The 17,673-nt window shown below is 37.0% G+C and overlaps 2 protein-coding genes across 4 annotated transcripts; one reads left to right on the top strand and one right to left on the bottom strand.

Moving 5' to 3' along the window:
- Positions 1 to 360: 360 nt before the first annotated feature.
- Positions 361 to 3,157, top strand: LOC130968882 (protein TIFY 6A). Of its 2 annotated transcripts, none has more exons than XM_057894358.1 (7): positions 361 to 834; positions 1,287 to 1,423; positions 1,761 to 2,023; positions 2,113 to 2,200; positions 2,281 to 2,563; positions 2,688 to 2,760; positions 2,852 to 3,157. In XM_057894358.1, the coding sequence occupies exons 1-7, from the start codon at positions 750 to 752 to the stop codon at positions 2,970 to 2,972; spliced, it is 1,050 nt and encodes a 349-aa protein (XP_057750341.1). In that variant the 5' UTR covers positions 361 to 749; the 3' UTR covers positions 2,973 to 3,157. The 2 variants fall into 2 exon arrangements, with proteins under 2 accessions (XP_057750341.1, XP_057750342.1); XM_057894359.1 differs by having other exon boundaries at positions 529 to 834; positions 2,703 to 2,760.
- Positions 3,158 to 4,640: 1,483 nt separating this feature from the next.
- On the bottom strand, positions 4,641 to 17,500 carry LOC130970133 (mediator of RNA polymerase II transcription subunit 23). Of its 2 annotated transcripts, none has more exons than XM_057896129.1 (22): positions 16,929 to 17,500; positions 16,796 to 16,839; positions 16,601 to 16,697; positions 15,535 to 16,512; positions 14,773 to 15,004; positions 13,641 to 13,858; positions 13,058 to 13,265; positions 12,638 to 12,915; positions 12,265 to 12,348; positions 11,899 to 11,993; positions 11,235 to 11,397; positions 10,894 to 11,139; positions 9,707 to 9,877; positions 9,288 to 9,401; positions 9,083 to 9,208; positions 8,159 to 8,307; positions 7,741 to 7,981; positions 6,886 to 7,636; positions 6,014 to 6,195; positions 5,399 to 5,502; positions 5,070 to 5,307; positions 4,641 to 4,969 (listed from the first exon to the last, which is right to left on the bottom strand). In XM_057896129.1, exons 1-21 carry the CDS (start codon positions 17,037 to 17,039, stop codon positions 5,106 to 5,108), a joined length of 4,794 nt encoding a protein of 1,597 aa, XP_057752112.1. In that variant the 5' UTR covers positions 17,040 to 17,500; the 3' UTR covers positions 4,641 to 4,969; positions 5,070 to 5,105. The 2 variants fall into 2 exon arrangements, with proteins under 2 accessions (XP_057752112.1, XP_057752111.1); XM_057896128.1 differs by having other exon boundaries at positions 5,077 to 5,307; positions 16,929 to 17,499.
- Between the last annotated feature and the right edge of the window lie 173 nt (positions 17,501 to 17,673).

Raw genomic sequence — 17,673 nt, 5'->3', positions numbered from 1 at the left:
ATAAAAAAAATTATACTCTCTATACAAATTTAATCTATATAATAGAGTATATATATATATATATAGTTACTAGGGAGAGGGACCACAATAATTATTAGGCGGCCGGGGAGCTAGCACATGTTTTCAACATTTGTCAAACACATCAAATATTATTGGATTACGAATATGAAACTCATTTCGAGTTAGAATATTATTATTTTAATTATAATTAGTACTCTCCAGAAATGTTTAAAATTAAAGCTAAGGCATAGCAACTATGAATTTATATCTTTTCCACCTCAAAAATATAGAGAGAGGATAGGAATGAATGTTAAAATGCAAGAGGTCACGTGCTTAATGTTAGCCAATGAGAGAGCTGGTGTCACCGACAACTGGGAACCCAACCCAATGTTCACTGCCTCGTTCTTGTGAAGTGTGAATACATAACGCACGTGCTCATTTACCGGACTATCCCGTCCATCCCAACCGGCTTTACCGGGAAGCTATTAACCTTTGATTATTAAAAGGGAAAAGATTCAACGGTCAAGATCTCACGAGACTTGCTCTACCTCTGTGACCAGATAGCATTGGTCTTCTCTCTTTCTCTCAGCTTTTTATTTTCCTTTGTTCTTCTTTGTTTCTCTGTGCTTCATGTTTTTCTGAAGAAGGAACAAAGTTTTTCTCTTTTGGTTTCTATTTTGGGAAAGAAGAAGAAGAAGAAGGTTCTCTCTGTTGATTGAATTTGGATAGATATAAATATAGTGGTGATAATGGAGAGAGATTTCATGGGTCTAAGCTCAAAGGAGCCACTTGTGGTCAAAGAAGAGATCAACGATGATGGCTCCAAAGATTCTGGCATGTTCCCTTCTCCCTATCAACTTCTTTAACTACTACTTCTTTTGCTGCTTAAACTTGTGAATTCAGTTTTGCCTTGCTTTCCCTTTTCTCCTTTTCTGGGTTCAATTCTGCTTTCTCAGATTGCATGCAGCTTGGTTTGAGCTACAAAATTAAACATGTCATCATGTTCTTACAATTTGATTGCTTATTTATTAGGGGGTCCCATCCCGTGTGTAGTGGGTTATCTTAATGGAGCTTAATAAATCATGATTATTGTTTAGATTTTCTTGAAGTAGTTTATGTTGTATGTTAAATTTGCAATATTCATGGTGAAGTTGTTGCCAATTTGTTGATTGGGTATTTCTAATAAACAAGTAGGTAGAGACATAGGGTAATTAATAGATTCCAAGTTGTCAAATTCTATTATCTGAGTGTTGAGTGGGAAATTGAGTCTCTAATTTGTATTGTAGGCTTCACCAAGGGCTCTACTGCTCAATGGCTTTTCTCAAGCAAAGTCTCTGCTGTTCCACACTTGATGTCTTTTAAGGTTTCTCAAGATGAGAAGCCTTTTGACTCCACTCTAAAGTTCCCTGCTCCTGAACTTCAGGTTTCACACTACTTACCATCTCTCTCACTTTCTCTAGATTCCTCCCAAATTGACAAGTTAGTTCAATATTTAATCTTCTAGAGTTTGAGTTCTATTTTAAAGTCTACTTTGTACTTGAAGAGGACAAATGTTTTCATTCTGCTTATTTACTATATCTGGTATAAGAAATGAACTTCACTTCACTTCAGATCTGAACTTAGCTTGATGTTCTTGTGTTTTGCTCAACATCCAAGTTCCAAGTTCCCCTGTGATAAATTGACTTCACCACAATGATCTAACCTTCCATAAGTAAACCGCTGACATGTTCTTTTCCCTTCCTTCCGTTCTTACTATTTAGAAATCTTTCAATCACAATGGACAAGGTGGCTTTCATTTTTCCATGACTCCGCATCCTGTACAACATGATGTGAATTCTGTGAATCGTCCTCACGATGTGAAGATGTTTTCAGTTTCCAATCAAGCAATTTCAGTTTCTGTGGGGAATCCATACCTGAAGAATCACTTTGCATCGGCTGCTCAGAATATAGGCAGTGCTAATGTGAAGCAGACATTACTTGGGGGAATACCAATTACACCAACCATCGGTGCTGTTGCTGAACGGTGATTTGAGTTTGTCCTTGAATTTTTATGTGTGCAGTGCACACACTTGTATCAATTATTTTAATCTGGTTCAATTTCTTCTGAAGCAGCAATGTGAAAACAGCTCCACCTTCTGCACAACTTACAATCTTCTATGCGGGTACTGTTAATGTCTTCCAAGATATCTCTGCTGAAAAGGTACCTTTCTCCATTTATTTCACACCTTGCTAACCAGGCATCCATCGTGGTTAACTTTAAATGTGGCGATATTTCTTCAGGCACAAGCTATTATGTTGTTGGCTGGCAATGAGTTGGCACAGCCCAAGGTTCAGGCAGCTGGTTCAAAGTTGGGGGCGGGTGATAGTGTGCCTGTCAATCAACCACCCTGCTCCGGTGTTCCAAGTCCTTTATCCGTCTCATCGCATTCGGGTGCGCAGTCAGGGAGTGGCTCCACTAGTACTGATGAATTTCTGACTGCCAAAACGACCGGGGTTCCCACCGGTTCTGTTAGTAAGGTGGAGCCTCCAAAAGTAGTGAGCGCAACCACTATGTTGACTTCAGGTACTTTCTGGCAATATTATTTCTCACACTCTTGTTTTGATGTTTCTTTCGTTTTGGAATTTCATTTGCAAATTACATATTAACTCAGAGGAATCAATCTGCAGTCTTGATTTATTGATTTTAGCTATCTGTGATGCAGCTGTGCCACAGGCTCGTAAAGCATCGTTGGCTCGTTTTCTAGAGAAGCGCAAGGAGAGGTTAGTATAGACACACAGAAATGCTGCTCTATGACCAAGATTGGATGAAATTATTGATGTGATTGTGATGCCACACTTTGTATGCTTGCAGGGTGATGAATTCAGCACCATATAACCTGAACAAGAAGAGTGAGGAATATGGCACTGCAGAACACAATGGTGCTACCAGCATTGCTTCAAATGCTCTACCACTACAAGTGAAGCAAGGATAGCATCATAGGAACCTATTTCAGAGAACAAGTATTTTCTGTAACTTCAAATGTTGTAGGATGGACCACTATTAATACGTACGATTGATCCCATTGGGAATAAATGCCCGTTTTAGATTTTTATATTTTATGTTCTACCATGGACCATTATTCAATTAATGAACACGAAAGTGATAATTAATTTACAACTCGTACCATCATAGAGAGATATTAATATCATGCATTCATGGACAATAATCACGTGGGAAACAGAAACATGAAGAAGATAGCTAGCAACGACTCCACCACTGTGGTCCTTTCGGAGGTTTTGTGTGGTCCTTGTTGAAACTATGCATGGCCAGAGAAAAAAAAAAAAAGATTGACCCTCCAACGTCAAAAAATTTACAAAAATACTTTTGGTACAACAAAATCAGTCGCTAATGTATTTGTATATACATGTGTGGTTTAATTTATTTTAATGTGTATTTTATTATTTGTATTTCAATATATATTTTATACTAGTAGTATACATAAATCAATATAGTTTACACTCATATTTTTTTCAAAGTTTATACAAATAAATTAATAATTAATTTATTGGTCAAATAATGGACAAAAATATTAAAAATTACTGGTCTTTTAAGAGTTTCTCTTTTCTAAAACGGATAGAGCAGTTCACTATTCTACCTACCTCCTTTAAAATTATCCATCTTTTTACATATAATACTAAATTATAAATTACTTTCAGATTACTTTTAAATTATATTTACTAATACGAACGTGTTAAAAAAAAACTCCACATGAATTTTTCTTGCTAAAAAAAAATACATTGGTTTATAACATCCAACATAAAATATTTTTTTGCTAGCCACTATCGATCTTTTAATAAAATGTGATTAGAGTGGAAAAATTGTAGGAAGAAAATCAGTTAAGTTAATAATTATTGAACAAATTGACATTGATTAGTGCGAATAACACATAAATAAAGGCTGCTCCAAATCTCTATGGGGACCATGGAGAGATTACTTTCCATGCACGCGAACATACCACGGATCCATAACGAAGAGAATTAAATTAACTGACACAGTAACTGCCATTGTAGTTTGGTGCCCACTGATACACTATTGTCGCATGTGACTATGTGATTGTGAGTATTGCATCTTCACCAGTGAGAATAATTATTAACCTTCTCAAGTAAATGGGACTAATGTACAGGAAATTGCTCAACTGCACATAAATTTTGGAAAAAAAAAAAAAAAGGGCGTTAAATCACAGAAATTATTTTTAATATGGAAAGAGAGATGGTGTTTTAGTTGAATATTGATATTTGAAGTGTATTACGATAGTATGGAAATCATTCAACACGCCCCCCACGTGTTGCAACACGCCCCCCACGTGTTGGCCGGAATGCTGCCACGTGTCCACCACGCCCCCCACGTGTTGCAACACACCCCCCACGTGTTGGCTTCCCACCCAAAAAATCCACCCATCTGTAATTACACCAAATACTCCCATTTTCAACAAAAACACCAATATTTTTTCCATACAAAAAAAAATTAGCCGTTAAATCACTTGTTCAATATTTTATTTTTGGGGCCAAATAAAGATTCCTGGCTTCGCTTACGTGTACAATCCTCCTATCCACGCCATCAATGGAAAATTACAAATCATTTATCCATGAAAAGGGGCAACTGCACCAAAAGCATCCTCTTAGCTTAATATATGGATTGATGATGAAGAGGCGTACATGCACAGTAACTCCTGAAGAAAATTGATGAGGCATTACCTAGTACCTAAGTTTCACAGAAAACATTGCAACATATATATACATCGACACTTTGGAAGAAATACAAGTGTAAAATCTAAGTTGGGTTCTTAATTACAAGATCTAGATTCTGTCGTCAGTTTGTCACCGGATTGTACTTCACAACATGCTTTTAAAGAAACATGTTCAGTCCTGGAGGCATTCCCACTTCTTAACACTAAACAGGCCCCATGTACAAAAATGTTAGCGAGACTACCTGCAGGGTTCCAATACAAAGGTAACAAATATTTGATCTCTGTATACATGGGAATGTTTAGCTGAGAAAAGAATAAAGCTTGAAGTTTCTTTCTCCTCACCACTTACCCTGACTTGCTGAGGGTATACTCTACCGCCTAAGTCGGATTCTGTACCAACTTTGGATGAGATGCAGCATATACAGAAGAATTCACATCAGGTTTTAGGTGTGAAAGCAGATGCTGAATGTCCGGACGAAGGTTCTCTGACGCCCTTCCAATAAGAGCCAAAACATCTGGTCTAGGTTTGCTGCTAGCTTGCACTGGTCCTCCCTGACCTTCATAATGGACGGCGTGATGGCTGAACACCAAGTATCATAGAAAAATAAGCAGCAGGCAGCACAAGATAAACTTTAGGAGCCACATTTTAGATCAACGAGTAGAGAACTTACAGGAAGTCAATGAGATCAGCTACTTCCGATGCTTCAACGGCAGCTGGTGGTTGGGAGTTTTTTCCAAATACATCCACAAGTATGCTTAAGAGTAATGACAGAGTCTGACAATGAACGGTTGGGAGGAAAAACACAAATACCAGAAAATCTTAGTAACCCATATGAGCCCGTCCAAAAAAAAAATTACACACAACCCTAATCTCTAAAGACAATAGCCACAGAAAGAAATTTTTTTCCCCCCACCAATAATTAAATCCAAGGTTTTGTGAAACCAAAGAATTGAACTTGGGTACATTGGAAATACCAAGCTTTCTACTGTAGAATCAGAACGACTGACCTACATTTGTAGCTTGCACAGCAAGCTTCCCATTCCTCTCTCCTATAGTATCAGATACTATCATTTATATCATATCAGAATTCTCTCCCTCCACTTTTTCTATCATGGTTCCATACTCATGTTTACGTCAAGGACAAAGGAGAGAGAGAAATTATTGATACTGTGATAATACTAGTGAAGGATACGCACAAGCTCAGTCTGGTCACATTCTTATTGTAAGCATATTCACACATAGCATGAAAATTTCCTAAAATGGTGAAAATGAATGTTTTCTGTACCTTGATGAACAGTGAATGAGCATTGGCAAGTTTTGGAAGGAGTGGACCAATGATACGAAATGCTATCCTCAACATTGCAACTGATTTTATGGGCTGAAGTTGCTTGATGATAACATGCGCCCCTTCTAACCATTCCTGAGGGAGGTTACTGAAGAAAGAATGAAGCAAGGCAACAATATTCCCTGAAATTACAAGCCAAGACCATGACTCGGAAGCTTGCCTAATTATCATCAAGCATATCCTATCCTACCAAGCATAAATCTAGGTACCAGATTTCAATTTCCATGCAGATAAATGCTGATAATGAAATAAAAAAAATTAATAATTATCCATTGGAAGATTGAATTATAAAAAAGATAACAAAATACAGTTTCAAACCCGAAGCTAGTTCCATGTTCTTTTAGTTAATCTACTATTTGAAATTGAAAAAAAAAAAAAAAGAAAAAGAAAAAATTCTCTGAAGAGAGAAACTTCAAGAACTTCCACCCTATCAGTTGGCTTCTACCTTAATATAACTAGAGAATCTAATTTTGGGCAAATGACATCTTTTTGAATCTTATATTGACCCAGTATTTTATCCAGCCCTATTTATCCCTTAAAGGCATAAATACCTCAAGGAAAATTGTGCATGTTGGAAACTTTTACATGCCAACCTCAGAGACCCTTGGTCAAGGAATTCATATATATTTTGGTTAGGAAAATGTCACCAATTGAGTTGCATCTTGTAATATCAATGAGAGATTGATATATAAAATTTGAAATCTAACAGTATGACACTATGATTGTTACCAAGGGGAAAAAAGGAAGAAAGTTCCAGTGTTATGACTTAAGCAATGTAATCTTTAGGAGACAATGCCTCTGCAAAACCATACCAATAGCTGTTGAGGTATTGTCCTGTGCAGCCCAAGTTGGATCTAACAAAGCATAGCCAACGGCAGAGTCTATTTCACCAAGTGACCTTTTCCAATCTGTAAGCCACCAGTTTTCTTTTATAACTCGTGTCGTCTCCAAGTAAAGCTGAAAGTGAAAATCGGAAGGAAGCTGAGCCAGTAGGAGGCCACAAGCTTGGATTAACAAGCAAGACAGTTGTTGGCATGTATAACCGCTTCGTGAAGCAAAATTAGATGTATTTATTCCAGGATTTGAAGGAGTTGATCTGCTTGCCCCAAGAGAATCTGAGCTTCCCCCTGAAGGCGATGTTGGTAAAACTGAACCTTGCCCTGTTGAACCACTCTGGAGACCACCGTTGGACTGTATCAGTGTTGGTTGTATATTAACAATAATCTGAACAAGAGATTGCACTATCTGAGAGGCAGATACAGGAAGGGAAAGTATTTCAAGGACAGCTGTCTCGAGAACTAGTTGAGTATATGTGCCAGGATCCTGAATTTGGTGGAATGCCTTCTGGCCCTCAGAAGAATTTGCTGTTCCAGACTGAGACATAGCTGGAGGCTTGTTATGTTTTGTTGCATCTACCATTGATCCAGATTTTGAATTGTTATGCAATGGTGGGATAACATTATTCACTAACCCCAATAACAGAGTTGCAAAATAATCCAGAGGAGGACACACAGCAGGATTTGGTGAAGTTAGTTGCTGCGGGAATGACTCTGAGAAGGGAATCTGAAATACATACGCATCCAATTATAGTTGCAAAAGTAAATACCATTTTATGCAACCATAAGGAAACAAAACAAGACTACCCAGAAAGCAGGTGGTTTTTATACCTTGCTGATATCAAGTACATTGAGTATACGGACAATAAGCTTTGGAGGAAGATGACCATAGAAGTATGCAAGTATATCACGAACAAACGTAAATCTAAAAGGGTGGTAAGCAAGTAATGTAGAATACATGCACAGTATTCTGTCTGCTGGATCCATAGCATCATTTTCAATAAGTCTATAAATAATAAAGGGGATGACTGGAAGCAAACGTGCTGCAATATCATCAAAGAACACAGGGAACCTGGAAAGTTTGATATAGCTATTGTCAGGGCATGCAATTTTCAGAGCTTTGCAATGAAAAACTGTACACATGAAGGGGCATCTGGATAAAATTATCTAATTTTATAGAAACATCAAAAAAGAAAAAAAAAAATAAAAGCATACTTTATCTCATCGGGAAAGACTGAATTTAGTATACCTATCCTTCCCTGAGAGGTGATTTCCAAGAGCCTTTTGTACCTCTACCCGCTTGTATACTCCTGTGTAAAGCCAATGTTCATGGGGGCCATGTGTAATACAGAAGAGTTTCACTCTTTGCTGAAGCTCTTGTCTATCAAGTAGACTAATCTGTAACATTGGTCATAACATTATTCATCTTTGGAGACAACCAAATGCTAGATAAAACATTCTTTTAAAATTCTGAATAATAGGAAGCAACATTACTTTGAGTTAACATAATTTTATATATTATCTTTTGAAATTAACATAATTTTATATTTAATGTACTTGGGTAGTCAGATTTTACGTTTGTGCATGAAATTTGAAAAGTCGTTAAAAATTGAAACACAGAACTTGTAAATGGTCTTTCAAATAGCTAAAGCATTTAGGAATACAAGAATTCAAACAGCTAAGTGATTTTTCTCATCTTGGTTACAGTAATATTAAATGTTTTGATAAACATTTTTATCAAAAGTTTTACTTAAAATAATCTTTTTCCTAAGTTTCCAATTTATTGATGCATTAAAAGCCTTGAAGATTTCCACTATCGAAATCTTAACCACTACATTCAGGAACTAACTAGCAGAACCCTAGTATTAAATGTTCTCCCCAAAAGTCCCGGTTCCATTCAGCAGAGGAAAAAGAGGGGCTAGTAAGAGAAAAATAAATCTAGGACCTTAGTCATGCAACAGCAGTTTTGTTCAAGGACCTTAACATCGAAAGAAGACATGGTTAGTAAAGACGATACAAACATAGCTGACAATAAGGCTTCAATATGATATCACATTTTTTTATTCCCATGTCAAACAGCAAGGAATTTGATCACCAATTCTTAAAATGGTTCAAATTTTGCAATGGTAAACACTACTAAAACATCCACAGATAGAGTTAAAAATACACATACCACAACACGCAAAGCATGTGGGTCATCATCGCGATCAATAAGTGCTAAAAGCAAGATATCCAAAGGAAGTAACTCGTGTGTCCAGACAAAGAAGGCAATGGTTGCACAAGCTTTTGATAGAAGGTCCTGTCAAGAAAAACTAGATGAATATTGAATATCGATAAACAGATACTAACATACAAAAAGCCTAGTAAGAGCTATTAACCTGTAAGGAATGTCCTTGCTGGAGCTCCACCTGCATGTGATGAAGCAGAACATCCACCATTGTGTAAATGTTAGCTGTCACCTCTTCAGGAGAAAATTCCTTCAGCACGCGTCCCTAGACAAATATGGAGAACTTGCTGAATTTTCGTCATGAACTAAACCTATTGTGATTTTAGTAAAAATTTAGGTTTTTATAAAGACCATGGCATTGATTGTTCCATGTATCCCACCCCATTAACGATGAACATTTTAATTATTGTTGCAACAGTGTTTCGGAAATTAAAGAAAAGAGCTAGACAAGAATGTTCAGAAAGTGGCAGACGAATAAGCAAATGGTAATTCATTAGTTTTAATCTTGTAAGGTTCTAGCAGCTACCAACACAATGTGTATCATTAAGATGACGGTGAAAAGAATAATACCAGGTTCCCGGTGTTAATGTTTTCTGCTTGGCCATGCATTAATGTCAATGCACCTGCACACAAATATCGTCGGTGCTGAGGGAAACTATGATTGATATAGGTCATAACATAACTAGGATCAGCTGACGGTGAAAGAAGCTGGGTGCACTGGATTAGGACAGTGGATTCTGTCTGCAAAAGTGTCTCCAAAGTAAATTTACATACCAAGAGGGAGAAAAAAAAAATTAATAAAAACATATTTCCAACAACATATTCACTAGCCTCTTTACCTCTAACCATGTTTCATAAAGCAAAAACTTCTATTCAGCTAGTTGTTTCTTAAAAATGTAATCTAATAAATAGCGGCAGTTCATGTCATGCTTAATTTATAAACTTCATACATACCACAACTTCAAAATAAACATGTATGGTAATTTACTGGTTCATGCCAAGGATCAACCATCCTAGAAGGTTAAGTTGTTAGGTTTTGGTCCTACTGTCCTAGTAAGATACTCTAAGATGCTCAGGCATATAAAATCCATTTAGGCTTCGAAGTTCAAAGTTTGGACCAGCGCAAACAACAGTTTGACCTAATCCACTAAGACAAAGTCCTAGAATGGATCAGTACCTAGCACACATTGGCTGGTGAGGCACATCTTTTTGGATAAGGGCCCCAGAAAACATAGGAATCTAGTTGCTATCATGGCACTAAAGGGATTATAACCATCAAAATGTTAAAAATAACAGTTGTCTATCTTTCGCACTTTAGTGTTATGTATCACAGGGTTTCGCAAAAGGAGTAGCTTTAAGTTTTTATTTCTTTAAATGTTATACTACAAAATACTATACAAGCAGAAATTTTTTATTTATTTATTTAGATTTAAGGACGATGTGATTGATAAGCATTCATTTATTGATGCACAGATGGAGAGATCTACTGTGTTGAATAGTATAAAAAGTTTGGCATGAAAAGGTCCTTCCTTTTGTTATTCATGCATGATAATTCAGAAGTGCTAAGCTTTATCTTTCATCTATTGAATATTTCCAAGCTATTGAAGTTCGCATCCCTCTTTCTTTAACGAATAATTTTCAAAATAACAGGAGCAGGTTGAGATAACAAAAGACACTATTCCATGACTTTAATCTTTACCATTTAGAAGGCATGCCAGTACATATGCAGATATGAAAAGAAAACTTGAATAACCAACCTGCTGCCATGATTTTATTTCCTGGCTTCGATTATCCATTCGGCCACTCAATGCTTCACGCAAAGCTGGAGGGAAGAAGCGTAGTGTTTTTTCTGACCATGTATGATGGCTTGTTGCCAATGTTTGTTCCAACATACTTTGTAGATAATGCAGGTGATCAGCATCTGCAACCCCACGTGTTTTAATAAGTATAGCAAGTGTTACAACAGCTGCTCGGTTCAAGGTTTCCGTAAATTCAGATGGACCCTGTAAAATAGTAGGGGGGGAAAATAAAGCCTCAGTCTGTTCCAGAATGACAAGCAAGCTAATATATGTTCAAGCCTGGAGAGCAAAGCAACCACCTTTCCTTCCCTTCTAACAAAGAAGAAATCTCTCAATGAGAAAATAAGATTCAGGCATAAGTTTTCAGCTAATCTGAATATTCGATGATCTCCTCTTTTGCCTCTTAGGGCAGACATAATCTTTGTCACATCAAACATCAAGACTTTGTTTTTTCCATGGTACCTAAACGAAATGAAACTTCAATTAAAACATTGAGAATAATCCAATTCACTCCAAATAGAAGATTCGTCTTCATCTAAGTCCTTTTCTGAAAGTTAGAGGTTTAGATGATAAAACCCTATAGACCTTGAAACACCTTCAAACAAAATTGGCCAAACAAAAACAAAAAGTAAGCTCCTACACAATGTGCAGTATATGTCACTATCCAGAGTACTTGGTTGGAGCGCAATGCATGCACCTTCAATAGCAAATTTTTTGACAAGCAAGTTTTATAGGATAGGACTAGCGTTTTTGCACCATCAGTTTGGTGTAAAGCTCTTTATAGGAATTTCCCTCTCAAACATGTTGAGAGATTGAAAACTATGCTTTAGTAGATAACTCTTTTGATTGTTTTTGGCTCTTGTATACACGACCTCTTATCCTCTCTATCTTGTATTATTCTTCTTTCTGCCTTAATGAAATTCTTCTTTTATTAAAACAAATTGTGGCATACAGAATAATCACCTGTAAAGTGGAAGTAACCGGTAGTTCAATATCTCAAGCAACAAAAGTGTTACTCCAGACTTGCTCAATAACGAAGAATTTTTTTGCACTAAATGCTGCAAAAAGTAGCATTGTCAACATATGTTTATAATAGCAATAAGCAAGCGCATAAAATGTTAAATATGAACAATATGGAGGATCAACAAAAGGTCATCCAAACAACTTCATGCAAACTTAAAAAAGATGCATTAAGAGATTTCCTGACACCATAAGATCAAGAAGATGAAGTGAGAGATCAAAGAACAATGTATTTTAACTTTTCTCAAGCATACATAATACGCCTTTTAAAAGAATAACATAAGAGGCAAGAATTTTAAAGGAAATTACATTGAAATGTGAGCGAAATAATGAATGAGGTGAGACGAGCAACAATCTAGTGTACGTTTCAACAATCGCAATGCTGGGTATAACCTGCACATAAATTTTGTATAAAAAATGTAAATAAACAAATACATAAGTTATTGCTCTGAACTAGATGTAACAATTAAATAATTCATTTCTAGTTGTTCAAAGAGGAAAACAAGCACCAAGAAACTCGTAACCGCATCCCTCTCAATGAAATTTCAGTAATTTCAAAATAAGAAAAGTAATGAGGGTATAAATATTGTGCTGTACACTGTTCTTAACCAGATGTGTGTGTGTGTGTGTGTGTGAGAGAGAGAGAGAGAGAGAGAGAAGGGGGGGGGGGGGGGGGGGGGACCTGCCCAACAAACAAAGCCTCCTCCATTAGCATGGACAGCTTCCCACATAAGTTCAACGAAAGTCCAGATAACAATGACATGGGCAAAGGGGTCACTTCTCGTGTAGCGAGTAATCTCTCAGTTTGTCCCATTGTTTGTGGTGGCAACTCGCCAATGCCAGCTGAAGTTAACCAGTTCATTACAGTTTCACACGTAGGTTGTGCCATTGTGTACGACAAAACCCAGAACATTCCTATTGACCGATCATCCATGTTCATATAATCCAACATCCGATCCCCTGAAAATCAAGCACGCTTGAAAAAAATCATGAATATTTCCTAATCATATTTAAAAAAGAAAAAGAAAAAGATATATGAAGTCCAAGACAATAAGATATATTTCAAAATAGACCCTAAGTACGTACAGAAAACCAATAGTACCTTTGCTTACTTGTTTCCACCATTCATCTATTTGCTTCCCTTTTTGAAGCTGCTCATTATTCACATATTCTCTTGTTGTGGTGTTCAACGACCATATGCGTAAGCATTGACAGCTGCTTATAAATTCAAGCAAAGTACTCTGAGGGCCATTAGGATCAGAATTTCTCTCATCTCTATGAACTGATAAAATCTTTCTGGTTGTGTCAATCTGTATGATACATGAGTTCAAGTGTTAGTAAAAGCAGAAAGTAACTTCCTTCAATTTCTATAATACGTCAATCTAAAAGAATGTTCTACCATAAACTATTTCCACCATATTCCTATCGAATTAGAAAATTTATATGTGAAAAATATGCATGACTAATAGAATATGTTTTGGAAATTATCTTTTTTAATTTTAAAAATAAAAGTTACATTACACCCTTTGGGTATAGCCCGTCCCCATACGGCCGTACCCTGCTTAACGCGGGATGCTTGCACACCAAGCTGCGCTTTTATTTTTCAAAAAACAAAAAGCACAAGAACATGAAATTCGCTTTCGATAGCAGCAAGCAAAAACAACAAAGTATAGATTGAACTCAACCTTTTTAGCATCTGGGTTCAAAGTAGACGTGACCAGCTCCATCCGAATTATCTGAGCAAGTAGCCAAGTCACATGATTTGTCTTAAGAACAGGATGATCACCCTCTGTAAGCCGTGACACCAATTTCTCCACAAAATCAACAAAATCAATGCACCCATTTTTCATAAGAAAGTAGAAAAGGTCAGAGAAGACAAGCCAGTCCTGCCAGCAATTTATCTCTGCAAGAATTATTCAAAAATAAGTTTTGACGATGAAGGCAAAAATTATAATCAATATTCTTGGGGAATATTAGAACATCCTATTAGTAGAAAGAAATGAGATATACGGTACATCTGACTGATCTGAGGAGGGAGAAGAAATCCTTTTAACTAGCAAAAAATAAAAGATAAGAGTGAACCTAAGAAGAAAAAGCATGCAACAAAGATGTAGAACAAAAAAAAAAACCCAAAAAAAAAACCCTTGAAGCAACAACGAGCAGAAAAGCAAAGAAAGGTCATAAACCTATAACAATCCAATACCAATCAAACAAGAGAGACCCCCAAAAACTGGGAGATGTCCAAAGGGGAGATAATAAAGGGAAGGAGAATTCTCTAAGAAAGAGAATATGTCATGCCCAAAGCTTGATGGGGGTAAATCAACAACCATAATAAGTTTTGCATAAACTGCAGTGGGAGCTGGATTGGCATCCCAATCATATTGTATCTAAACCATATTGATTTTAAATTGCTCGATGTCATAATGACCTTTATAAAATAGATTTTTTTTTCCCCAGAAATAAAACTTCCGAGAGATTTTGAGGATCAGATCATCAATGACCTTACATGATGATAATAAACTTGTTTGTTACCCAATACAGATATAAGCACAATATGTGTGTGTGTATGAGAGCGTGCACGTGTTTTACAAGGTCACCTTATCCCTCCAACTCATTAACCAAGATCAACTTCATATTTGTTTTCCATATGGCGTCCTTTCTGTGAGAATAACCAAGGTTGTCTTTAGAACAATGACTTATTGTCCTTGGCCAACTTAATCTTGCATTGATATGAGCATTCACACAATTACAACTAGCATATATAAAAGGGTATAAAGGAAAGTTAAATTTAAAAACATAAAAGAAAAAGGTTATTGCCTGAATTTGTCAATCTTAGAAGTTCAACAATTCTATCAATAGTTGCCTCAATGATCATTTCTGTCGAGAACACTGCACCAGGAGTAGGTGCTTGAGAAGGCCTAAAGCAAGGACATAATACCAGCACACGTCTCCACCAATCGGGTGATGGTGTAGTGCGGAAAGCATGCCTTAGACAACGTAAAGCTCTCTCCCAGTCCAAACTTCCCTTCTGGATAGAATTCGCAATATCCTACAAGAAGCATTGAGTGACTGCGTTAGGACAAATCGTGATCAAAACTACATATGTACATAGTAGATGAAGAAATTGCATTGCTATATGATGAGATATATCAACAACAAAAGAATTTGAGTCACAGGTGAGGGCTTAAATTGTAAAAGTTCAAAAGTATAAGATAGACAGATTTGATCTTCCCTCTGAATTCACCGTAAAGATAAGTACAATGAGATAGCAAAGGGAAGTAAGTGAAGAAAAAACATCAATATTCTATCTGTATGCAAAGCTGGAAACTCCAGGAATATAACATGAAAATAAACATGGCCATCATATTTGACCTATTATTGTCTATTAACAAAGGGGGATGGGAGCACTGTGATTTGGTAACATATTCCACTGTATAGACATCTCTAAGCACGTATTCATGCATTTTTTTAGGTTATGTGCTGCTCCAACAAATTTCCAACCTTAACTGTTTCAGTGGAAATCATATTTTCATTATATATTAATAATGGTTTTCTTAAGATAATTGTGAGACTCATCACCTCCCCATGCAATGGTTCTCCAAGTACACTTAAATAAGTGATCGCTGGCTGTCGAGGTTGTGCTACTGCTTCTCCTGAAATACTGAGTGTTGCTTGATTAAGGATCCGTTGAGTCCCAAATGTAGGGCAATGAAGATGCTGATCTAACATTTGCATGTTCATAGCCATCATATCACGTCTCCTGTGGATCTCCAAGATAAGTGTAAACAATGCTTCATCATCAGGAATATTATCTATGAATTGCAAACTACTACGTAATAATTCATAAAAGGGGACTCGACATTTTCCTTCGTCGACTAAAAGCCAGATCACATCCAAACAACTGTGTAGCCAAGCTGTTAAGGCTTTGTCAGGTCCACATGATTTTGGTAGATCAGACTCGTCAAGACCCTGTTGCCTCTGGTCCCAATTTACCAGCCAATTTAGCATATGGTGGAATACTTCAGCATAAACCACAGGTTTCAAATTAAACTCAAGGCCAGTTAAAATAATCTTGCAACATAGCTGGCGAAGGCTGCTAAGATCGTTGTTTCTGATGGATGCCACTTGTTTAGATTGTGGTCCGGTGCTGGAAACATCAGATGATTTGACTGGAGATAAAGCTGAACAAGACAATGGTTCTATAGCTGACTGAGCAGGGGAGCCAACAGGATGAATTGAAGGTATCGGAGAAGCAGGATTTGAAGACTGAAAATTATTAGAATTGGCAATAGAGGTCGTAGGTGGTAGCATTCCTGACTGTGATAATCCCGAAGCCGAAACAGTTGGCATTGATTGACTGCCATGACCAACAGGAAATTCTGCTGAAGAAACGGAGGCAAGGAGCGATGGAAGAAGAGTATCCCAGTTAATGCAGCCAATACTGCACAAGCTTCGTATGGCAAAAAGGAGAAATTCTGCTCGTGGGCCATGGCTACTGCACTGCATGACTAGCGATATGATAATGGTTTCGGTGACAGAGCGTAACTGATCTTGATCCTGAAAGCAAGAATGGCATCCGTTCATTCTAATAGAAAACTATTGCAAAGACAAAACAACAAAGGAATGATCGGAGATTCAAACTCACCGGAAACTGATTCTGTAGCTGCTCAAAATCCACAAGGAACTGCTCATTTGGCGGAGGGATATCTCTAAGAGCAAGTACACGCTTCTGTGTTTTATTCCTAAAATCACACACACCAACAATTATTCCATATTTGATGCTTATTCAGTGCAGCGCAAAAACCCTAAACCCCCAAAAAAAAAAAAAAGCTGAACTTACGGTGGTTCGTGAATTGAGTCATCGTTCTTGTGCGCGGTATGCCTCTGGAAAAGAGATGCAGGAAACTAAGTAAAGATGGAAAAACAAATTTAGAAGAAGGAAATGAAAAGCGATGAAAGGAAAAAGAACAGACTCCCAAGTAAAGGTTGAAGAGATCGAGAATGGGTGAACGTGCAGGGTGGAACTGGTGAGCGCGCGAGGCTGTTGCCGTTGCCATGGCTGCAACCCTCTGAGTTTGATCCATTCTTCTGCTACCCACGCCACTAAGTTAATTTCAGTCAATGCATAACTCTTAAGTTCGCTTCTTCAATTACACTTTCGAATTTCGATTAATGAATTCTTTTTTTCTTCTGTCCAAAAAAACAGTAGAGATAAAGTCACAATTTTATGATAAAGTATTTTAAATACTCTTATAAATTACAATTTCTTTTTCCTAAACGACTTTCCTTTTTTTTTTTAAGCGAGCCTTGGCAAGGACAGATGCTCTGTTCAAGTTTCTGAGAGTGTGCTTGGATCAAGTGGGTGCAGACTGCAGAGACCTGCATGCAAAAGAGGGTACTTGTTTTGCCAATTCTGGGAGTGCCCAAATATGAAATAATTTCAAAAGATGCAAATTAATTTTGTATTGTCATCATCCATCATATTCAAGTGGACAAGCATGGTAATTATGAAATTGGATAATGAAAAAGTGAGAACGCGTGAGTCAGTAAACTAATTATGCCAAATACTATGGTGGGTGCGTTGCTTGACAAAACCGAAATGATAATAATATAGATAGCACTCTACAAAAAATTTACAGCGAATAGCTAAATTAGGCGCTTGGATTCCATGGTACAGGCCATCATGTATTTGGTACAAATGTACAATCAAGGACTTGG

This window comes from Arachis stenosperma, chromosome 3 (assembly GCF_014773155.1).
Source record: "Arachis stenosperma cultivar V10309 chromosome 3, arast.V10309.gnm1.PFL2, whole genome shotgun sequence".
NCBI classification, from domain to species: domain Eukaryota; kingdom Viridiplantae; phylum Streptophyta; class Magnoliopsida; order Fabales; family Fabaceae; genus Arachis; species Arachis stenosperma.
Note: the sequence above shows the minus strand (reverse complement) of the source record. Positions and strands in the feature narration are given on the sequence as shown.

What these genes read in the sequence shown, in the direction of transcription:
- LOC130968882 (XM_057894358.1), top strand. Translation starts at nt 750, where the DNA reads ATGGAGAGAGATTTCATGGGTCTAAGCTCAAAGGAGCCACTTGTGGTC. An exon ending in AAGATATCTCTGCTGAAAAG is followed by an intron (nt 2,201 to 2,280) that starts GTACCTTTCTCC and finishes ATATTTCTTCAG; the next exon opens with GCACAAGCTATTATGTTGTT. An exon ending in AACCACTATGTTGACTTCAG is followed by an intron (nt 2,564 to 2,687) that starts GTACTTTCTGGC and finishes TATTGATTTTAG; the next exon opens with CTATCTGTGATGCAGCTGTG.
- LOC130970133 (XM_057896129.1), bottom strand. Translation starts at nt 17,039, where the DNA reads ATGGATCAAACTCAGAGGGTTGCAGCCATGGCAACGGCAACAGCCTCG. An exon ending in TGAACCCAGATGCTAAAAAG is followed by an intron (nt 13,266 to 13,640) that starts GTTGAGTTCAAT and finishes TGTATCATACAG; the next exon opens with ATTGACACAACCAGAAAGAT. An exon ending in CACCTCTCAGGGAAGGATAG is followed by an intron (nt 7,982 to 8,158) that starts GTATACTAAATT and finishes CAAACTTTCCAG; the next exon opens with GTTCCCTGTGTTCTTTGATG.